This window comes from Piliocolobus tephrosceles, unplaced genomic scaffold (genome assembly GCF_002776525.5).
Source record: "Piliocolobus tephrosceles isolate RC106 unplaced genomic scaffold, ASM277652v3 unscaffolded_31848, whole genome shotgun sequence".
In the NCBI taxonomy this organism is placed as follows: domain Eukaryota; kingdom Metazoa; phylum Chordata; class Mammalia; order Primates; family Cercopithecidae; genus Piliocolobus; species Piliocolobus tephrosceles.
This window is the reverse complement of record NW_022315252.1, coordinates 1-8,929: the sequence shown is the minus strand read 5'-3', so window position 1 is coordinate 8,929 and position 8,929 is coordinate 1. Positions and strand designations below refer to the sequence as shown.

Sequence of the window (8,929 nt, the reverse complement as noted above, 5' to 3'; positions counted from 1 at the left end):
GCATTGATTACATCTTCATCCTTCTCAAATTTGCTATTGAAACACCCACTGGTGAGTTTTTCATTCAGGTATATATTTTTTAGCTCCAATTTGTTTCCTTTTCTTTTTTATAGTTTCTGTGTCATGACTATATTTTGATTTCCTTATTTTTTTCAGATTTTCTGTAGTTCTTAATCCATATTTTTCATTAGCAATTTTAGCATATTTAAGATAGCTGTTTAAATGCTTCTCTACTAATTTTAACGCCTGTGATTCTTCAAGAATGATTTCTATTAATTTATTTTCTTTCCCATAATGGACTGTGATTTCTTGTTTGTTTGTATGCCTTGTTATTTTATTTTGTTTTTTTTTTTTTTTTTGAGCCGGAGTGTTGCTCCGTCACCAGGCTGGAGTACAGTGGTTCCATCTCAGCTCACTGCAACCTCTGCCTCCTGGGTTCAAGTGATTCCCCTGCTTTAGCCTCCCAAGTAGCTGGGGCTACAGGCATGCACCACCACATCCGGCTATTTTTTTTTTTTTTTTTTTTTTTTAGTAGAGACGGGGTTTCTCCATGATAGCCAGGATGCTCTCAGTCTCCTGACCTTGTGATCTGCACTCCTTGGCCTCCCAAAGTGCTGGGATTACAGGTGTGAGCCACCGCATCCGGCCTGTATGCCTTGTTATTTTATTTAACTGGGCATTTGAAAAAATAAAACATCTTTGTAACTGCATATAGATTTGTTCTGTCATGACAGTCATCAACGCATATGTGTGGCAGGTTCTCAGTCAAGGCATCAGCCCTACATAAAACCTCTTAGTTTGTTTCTGAACATGCACCTACATGGATTGTGTTTGCCATTTTATTTTTCACCAAATAACCAATGGCTTTTGAATAACTTGCTATTACAAAATTTTGCATCCCAGTTTCTCCTCAATGACTTAGATGGACTATTGCATGTCTCTTCCCCTAGTCTTTTGCCTATAACATCTGTATGTGCAGAGTCACCCTGAATCTCTACTGAGCCACTCCATAAATAAATAAGTTTATTTCACTCAATTTTAGATATTTTCTGATGTTTCCATGAGTCATATGGGAGTCTTATAATCCACCATCTTGTTGAAATTATCCTCTGTGAAAAATTTCCATATCTTTATACTATTACATTTATGTCAATGTATAACAATTTACCTATGTTTCAATTTCTGTTTGTTTTATGAAAAAGCCAGTAGAAGCAATCAGGGCACCGCAAGTTGTGACTACTCCAAGATGTGAATCATGGATCGTGCAAATTACATTCATGTTCTAACTTGCCCTCCAAAGGGAGGATAAAGTAAAAATTATCCCATGTGAGGATTATTCACCAGTTTATATGTCATTAGTTACCAGTTTTTCTTTATGAATAATGTTTAACAATATTATAAAGTATATCTAATAGTTATCAGGTTTTTGGCTTGTTACTTTTTGGTAGTAACTTATAAAACTGGCTGGAAAAGACAAATAAGATAAGGCACAGTTTACATATTACAAATTATATCCAAAGTCCAAAAACTGTTAATAAGAAATCCTCCAATAAAACCACATCAAATTTTATTTTTTATTTACACCCACATCAGGATTACAACTTCATCAGGACTGCACCTTCATCAGGAAGGGATATTTCTCTTACAAGGCTAATAAGAAAGAAACAATAAATTTGCTGATGAAAACAGTAATGCATTTAAAACTTTTAACTTTAGGCCAGGCACAGTGGCTCATGCCTGTAATTCCAGAACTTTGGGAGGCTGAAGCGGGCAGATCACGAGGTCAAGAGATTGAGACCATCCTGGCTAACACAGTGAGACCCCGTCTCTAATAAAAATACAAAACAGTTAGCCGGGCGTGGTGGCGGGTGCCTGTAGCTACTTGGGAGGCTGAGGCAGGAGAATGTTGTGAACCGGGAGGCAGAGCTTGCAGTGAGCCGAGATTGTGCCACTGCGCTCCAGCCTGGGCGACAGAGTGAGACTGCATTTCAAAAAATAAATAAATAAATAAATAAAATTAACTTTAATTTTTAATTGAGGGCAATATTTTAATGAAATGCTCATTAGTCATTCCTTTAAACTGTGTGAGAGAGAGAAAAATGAGAAGTAATCATTTCAAATAATGCAAAATACAGAAGGAACATCACCATGGAACAAACAAAAAAGAGCTTTGTAGCTGGAGGTTCCTATAGTCTTATGTAAACTCACAATGTGTTCTACAAATCTCTTTGAATAATTTATGTCTCATAAATAGAGATTTGGAATAGCAAAAATACTTCAGAGAGAAATTAATGAGTGTATCATGATTGCATAATAATTTACTTAGGAATTTTCTTAGATAAGAAACGGTTGAACTGGATTCCATTTTTATCATAGCTTATGTAAGACTGCCTCTGTCCCTCCTCTCACATGCCATTGGTTAACCCACAGACAGTGTGTCCAGGGGCGCTGCCTGCTAATTGCTCTTATAGCCTGTGAGGGAGGAAGAAAGAAACATTTGCCAGTCAGGCCAGTGACAGAAATGGATTCGAAACATCAGTGTGTGAAGCTGAATGATGGTCACTTCATGCCCGTCCTGGGATTTGGCACCTATGCACCTGCAGAGGTAATACTAATGTTTTTAGTGTTGAGAGTTTAAAGGAGCAAAGCTAGAGTAAGTGGAAGCTAGAGTAAGTGGAAGCTAGAGTAAGTGGAAGCTGACCAGGTTGTCAGGCTTGTGTTCCCAAGTTACTCTGCATGACTCCCCTTTAAATGTCAGTCTTTGTTCTGCAATGCAGTCTGGTCACAGGGTCATCTACTGCTTATTTGGGGCACTCCTTTGTCTTCTGTTTATGTTTGTTTCACAGCTTGTCAGAGTCTACAAAACTCAGCAGAAAGAACACGGCCTGCCTGCTCCCTCTCTTGAGGATTGATTGCAAAGGGAGTGGTTTCTCTGTTTCTTTGTATAGTTGAACAGATACTTACTTCTTCCAAGAAGACACAATTCAGAGGAATCTTTATGGCAAAAGTTAGTGGAGACGGGTTGCATGAAATCTGTTGGGAGAGTATCACTGTTCTGTTGGATGGCCTTGAGCACCAAACTGTAATACTAGAGCTGGACTAAAGAGAATTTCCCACGTGCTGCTCTCAGCTCTGGGAAAATTACCTGAAACGATAAAATATCCTCATTTTAAGAAGAAAAAAAAAAAGTAAAACCTAACAAGGACAGTTTAAATTCTTTGTCTTTGTTAATATGGGTCAGATTTGTATAAAAATACTGTAACAGAAATTTCTTGTTTCTCTGACAAGAAAATTAATGGAATAGATTTTATTTTCTAGGCTTAGCTCTTTTTACACTGGTGGAAAACTTGTATCTCAAGACTGTCGTGGGAATACAGTGTGTGTGAATAGGGACTAGTTATATAAAATTTGAGTCTCACATTTCTCATCTATACGATATAAGGATTTACAAAGGGACATTTTGAAGACCGTTGACAGGAGTGGTTTACTTTAATATAAATTGTCATGGAGAGGAAGTAAAGATGAGAACACCAAGGAAACTCCAGCCTTGGTAAGCCTTTGAGTGCTCGCACAACAAAGAAATGGTCAAGGATGATATGAGGAGTGGGCTATGAGACCCAGTATCTAGTTCCTTGTAATTTCGTGGGAAAAAGAAAGCCTCTGAAATACTTTTAAGATAGGAAAACAGTTTGCTTTGTTTCTGTTTTTGTCATTTAAAAGATATACTTTCAAATCTGTATCCACATTTGTTATGTAAGTCAATAATTATAAATTTCACTGCAATCATATGTTTCCTAAAAGAGTTGCCTTGAATTTATGGAGCTCAACCCCATTTTGCTAATCACTTACTCCCTGCAGTCTATTTCTTGTATATACAAATCAATATCCTTAGAGTATACATCTCTACTCCTAGTATTTAGTTCTGTCATGTAGACAGAATGGCCAAAGGCTGGGTAGAAAAGACTTAACATAATAGACTGCCATCCATAGATAGACAGGCCTGTTTCCAATATAAACCTGCTGGTATCTGATAAGGTTGATTTCTCGCTATTTTCTAACTTATAAGAATGGTGGCTATAAGTAACTGCTTGTGCAAACTGTGGAGTTTCTGTGCACCTGCTTTCCTTTTGGAGACTGGAAGTGTTGTGTCTGCTAGGCAGAGTGAGTCAATGTAAGCAGTCCCAGACAAAATCTTAGTAATGGAGTATGTAGAGAGCATCTCTTGTAGACAACAGTTCACATACATTTGACAAAATGTGATGCTGGATAAAGTTAGAGCATTCTGTGCAGCAATATGGTGGGAGAGGAATCACAGGAGCTTACACTGCATTCCTTCATAATTCCTTCCATGTGGCTATTTCCCCTTCTCCCTTTTTCTTCCTTCCTTCCTTCCTTCCTTCCTTCCTTCCTTCCTTCCTTCCTTCCTTCCTTCCTTCCTTCCTTCCTCCCTCCCTTCCTCCCTTCCCCCCCTTCCTTCCTTCCTTTCTTCCCTCCCTTCCTCCTTCCCTCCTTCCTTTCTCTCTCTCTCTCTCTTTCCTTCTTTTTGAGGCGGAGTCTGGCTCTGTCACCGGGGCTGGAGTGCGGTGACGCAATCTCGGCTCACTGCAAGCTCCGCCTGGGTAATGTTTTTGTGTTTTTAGTAGAGACAGGGTTTCACCGTGTTAGCCAGGGTGGTCTCGATCTCCTGACCTCGTGATCCACCCGCCTCGGCCTCCCAAAGTGCTGGGATTACAGGCGTGAGCCACCGCGCTGGGTCATTCCTCATGTTAATTTCACCATACTAAAAATAATTAAGATTATATCTATAACTATAGGTTGCGTCCTGTTAATTTTTCAAAGAAATCACTGAACCTGAAATTATTTTGGGGACACTTCCAAGTTAGTGATCAAGCAGTGATTTTCTGTGACTGCAGAAGTTCCTGCTATGCTCAACCTTTATTACTAACTGGGGAAGACCCAGGCTGACTGGGATGGACTTATGATTCTACATATAGAACTCATCCAAGAAAGGAGGAAAAGCTGATTTTTGTGAACGTCGCTGCTTGTGCCTGAACTAACCCTCAGGCACATTAGTCAGAAAATACTACCTTTGGTTGCTCCCCCAGGTTCCTAAAAATAAAGCTCTAGAGGCCACCAAATTGGCAATAGAAGCTGGGTTCCGCCATATTGATTCTGCTCATTTATACAATAATGAGGAGCAGGTTGGACTGGCCATCCGAAGCAAGATTGCAGATGGCACTGTGAAGAGAGAAGACATATTCTACACTTCAAAGGTACTGTGCCTATGATGAGCTTGTGTGCACATGTGTTTATGGTGATTGTGTGGAAGTGGCAATTCTATGACTGGATCCATAGTTGGGGGTGAATTGTGCTTATTTATTTCAATTTATTCACAATTATTCGTGTAGTAAAACTAAAATCAAAAGCAGGAAATGAAGATGACTTTCTCATCTTTGCAGTGTTCCAATTCATGATCAAAGTGCCTTTCCTTTCTGAGCTCAGCACAGATCAGTATGGTTTAACATAGAATATAGAATCAGAAAGAATCCTAATCATATTATATTATTACTTACCTTCTGGGTGAGTTTCTTACATTTGTTACGATTCTCAGTTTCCATTATTATGTTGATCATACAGAGAGAGAAAGCGATATAAGCAAGCTCTGTGAGTATTAAATAATAATGCCTACATTGTCTCAAATTGTGTCCAGCCCAAGTTGACATATTAAAAACCGTGTTTGCTTCCTATGCTTCTAAACCACAAAGATACTTAGTCTTGCCCATCGGGCTGAATAGATGAAATAATTACACTACTAACATGTGTTGTAAAACATACCAAAGATAATTCAGATAATGGGTATGCTTATGATTTGATAACAATTTTTACCCTTTGAGTAATTTCACTCTTTCATTCAATATATGTACTAACAATATATCTAACATATTACAAAGTTCATCAGGATATGGCAGAACAAAAGGCATCACAAGAAGAGAGAGAATAGGTTTGCCTGTGGTCATTAGTTTTGAAGTAGTAGAAAATGTCTAAATATTAGGTGGAGCAAACTAGTAAAATTGGCTCACGTTTTCATTACACAACTTCCTTTCTCTCACCTCTGCAGCTTTGGTGCAATTCCCATCGACCAGAGTTGGTCCGACCAGCCTTGGAAAGGTCACTGAAAAATCTTCAATTAGACTATGTTGACCTCTATCTTATTCATTTTCCAGTGTCTGTAAAGGTAGGCAGCTTGTGTGATCAAATTTATTTCACTTTTGTTGTCAGCATAAATATTGTTCTCGTGGATATTTGAACTAAGCATTTTCCTAGATTGTTTTCATGGATATTTGAACTAAGCATTTTCTTAGGAGGACATAGGGATTATAACATGGAAGAAGAGCCCTAAACATAACTCCTAATTCCCTTTCTATTGAATACATTTTGAATCCGTACTTCTGTGATGCATGTCTACAAGAAAAGAGAGTGCAGAATCCTCAAAGCCTCTGCCTCAAAAACTTGAGGAAGTGACAATCATCTCCTTGAAGGCACAAGGTCTTAGTTATGACTCCTGAGTTCACCTCTTGGAATGTTTACAGACACAGAGTTTCATGAAGTTGTGGTGTCCAGAAAAGCTGCTGCACATAGGGTGAACAATGAGTTTCCATCTTCTTGCCTCTTTTCAAGGGGCAAGAACTCAGTCCGGTGTGTCTTAAACTGCAAACTTTCATGGGAAACCTTGTGGCTTCTGCTTCCTCTTTTTTCACACTGGAGTTTTTATTTTTGCTTAGCCATGAATTCTTGTGTCATTCATAACTTTTGTTTTAAGGTTACAGAAAACTACTCAGACTAGTTAATGCAAGGGTGTATTAGATATAAAAATGGGAAGTCAAAGCCATGGCTACATTAAGAATTTGATAAAATCTCTAAAAATGTATCCTTTCTCCATCCTTATCTCTGCTTTATTACAAAAGGCTTTTTAAATATTTGTTCCAACCTTTTTCATTGGTGGCATTTATGGCTTTGGAGCACTTTCAGGCTCATGGTCACTACCGTGAGCTCCTGTGCATTTCCCAACTTCCAAACTAGCCTTGAAAACACCTCCATGGACCATGATTGGTTCATGGTCCTGTCCATGGAACATCACATGTTCAGGGAGATAAAGAACTCTGATAGTGGCATCTGGGTCAAAAGTACAATCCTTTATTCCTGGATATCAAGGTCTTTTGCAGTTGAAGAGAGGTATTGTCACAGAGAAAATTATAGGATCAGAAGAAAGTAATGTAAGTCAATGATGACACTCCATTAGCAACCAGAAAGATGGTATTTATTTATACATATAATAGTTATAAGAGATTAGAGGAAGTCTGTCTCCTGAAGACATTCCTTATACCTTCATATGTAGCACACTTTGTACATATCACTCTCAGGAGCATTGTGTCACCTACCTCAAGGAGGATTAGTGTCCTTAAATGTACCTCAGAGCATGGCTATGTGTGGGGAAATTTATATGGAGGAATTGATTTGTGACATCACTAAATTGACTGCTTCTACTTCAGCCAGGTGAGGAACTGATGCCAAAAGATGAAAATGGGAAAGTACTATTTGACACAGTGGATCTCTGTGCTACGTGGGAGGTGAGTGCTTGGAGGAGAGCACAGATAAGAAAGATGAGATAGGAGACATCTGGTTCCTATCTTCCAAGTACAAGAATGGAAAATGCACCATCGGATCAAAAACTTAGGAGCTTTACAAAGGTAGTTTTTGTGAGCAGTGAAGAAAAATAAATGACAGGCATACAAAAGAGAGAAGTGGAGGAGAAGGGTTGGGGGTAAGGAGAACTGGGATTTCTTTCCTTGCCTCTCTCCAATTTCCTAAGGAGGAAACAAATTCTTACTCTTGCAATCACTATCTTCTTCCCCAATTTTCTGTTTTATTTTCTCCCTTTTAAGAACCATGGCTACATAGTTTGATTGTCATATCTAGACAGTTGTTTCTTTCACAGTTCTGTGTCACATTTATCTTGATCTTCAGTTGACTACACTAATGACACCTCACAATTCCTTTTTCCCAGGCCATGGAGAAATGTAAAGATGCAGGATTGGCCAAGTCCATCGGGGTGTCCAACTTCAATCGCAGGCAGCTGGAAATGATCCTCAACAAGCCAGGGCTCAAGTACAAACCTGTCTGCAACCAGGTGAGCGCCCTCAGCTTCGTCTCTTTTCTGCTCTTCATGCCCTTCTTTCTGTCCTATTGCCACATATCCATTCATTTAGTCCCACTGATCTTTGTAAAAGAGAAGATTCTAGAGAGCAAAGCCTCTGTCTAGAAGGGCATAGAGGGCTCCTGCTTGTACCCAGCTTAGAAAAGTCTTATGGAAAGGTGTTACAACTTTGATGCTGAATTGTGAGTTGTATTTAGTGGAAGTCAGTTCAATCAAGGAGGCCAAGGATTGTCAATTAGATTCAGGGAAAGGTGGACTTACCCCTAAGCTATGAAAGATGACCCGAGAGTGGATGGGTCAAGTTGATTTGGAGGAAATTGTGCATAGATGAAGCCATGAAAAGATGGAATGAGCAGTACATTAGGAGAGAGTGAGAGCAAGAGAAGAGAAATACTAGGGATTTCCATGGGGTTCAGATGTGTCAGTGCCTCTTGGTATCTCTGCTTTCACACTTCTTGACCAAGGGCATAGATACACTAAAAATTATCTGCAGACAATGAAGGTCATCCATGGTAGAAAGAGAAAATGACCTGTTTACAGAGATATCTGTTCACAGTGGGAAATCAACACTGAGAAATATTTAGCAGAACATCGAGCTGGCCAATGACTGCCCCGCTCCTAGTCGGCTGCTGTTCTTTGGAGTCTGTCATGCAATCAGCTGCTTAAACACATCTATTCTGTGCGTGGTTCTTTCATAGCCTAGACATAATTCCA

General features: G+C 39.2%; 1 protein-coding gene across 2 annotated transcripts; it reads left to right on the top strand.

The window, feature by feature from the left end:
* The first annotated feature begins 2,339 nt into the window (after window positions 1–2,339).
* On the top strand, window positions 2,340–6,904 carry LOC111528129 (aldo-keto reductase family 1 member C1 homolog). 2 transcript variants are annotated; one of them, XM_023194763.2, is made up of 4 exons: window positions 2,340–2,605; window positions 5,106–5,273; window positions 6,119–6,235; window positions 6,363–6,904. In XM_023194763.2, the coding sequence occupies exons 1-4, from the start codon at window positions 2,522–2,524 to the stop codon at window positions 6,411–6,413; spliced, it is 420 nt and encodes a 139-aa protein (XP_023050531.2). In that variant the 5' UTR covers window positions 2,340–2,521; the 3' UTR covers window positions 6,414–6,904. The 2 variants fall into 2 exon arrangements, with proteins under 2 accessions (XP_023050531.2, XP_026307989.1); XM_026452204.1 differs by lacking the exon at window positions 6,363–6,904 and having other exon boundaries at window positions 2,423–2,605; window positions 6,119–6,307.
* The last annotated feature ends 2,025 nt before the right edge of the window (window positions 6,905–8,929 follow it).

What these genes read in the sequence shown, in the direction of transcription:
- LOC111528129 (XM_026452204.1), top strand. Translation starts at nt 2,522, where the DNA reads ATGGATTCGAAACATCAGTGTGTGAAGCTGAATGATGGTCACTTCATG. An exon ending in GCACCTATGCACCTGCAGAG is followed by an intron (nt 2,606 to 5,105) that starts GTAATACTAATG and finishes TTGCTCCCCCAG; the next exon opens with GTTCCTAAAAATAAAGCTCT. An exon ending in ACATATTCTACACTTCAAAG is followed by an intron (nt 5,274 to 6,118) that starts GTACTGTGCCTA and finishes TCACCTCTGCAG; the next exon opens with CTTTGGTGCAATTCCCATCG.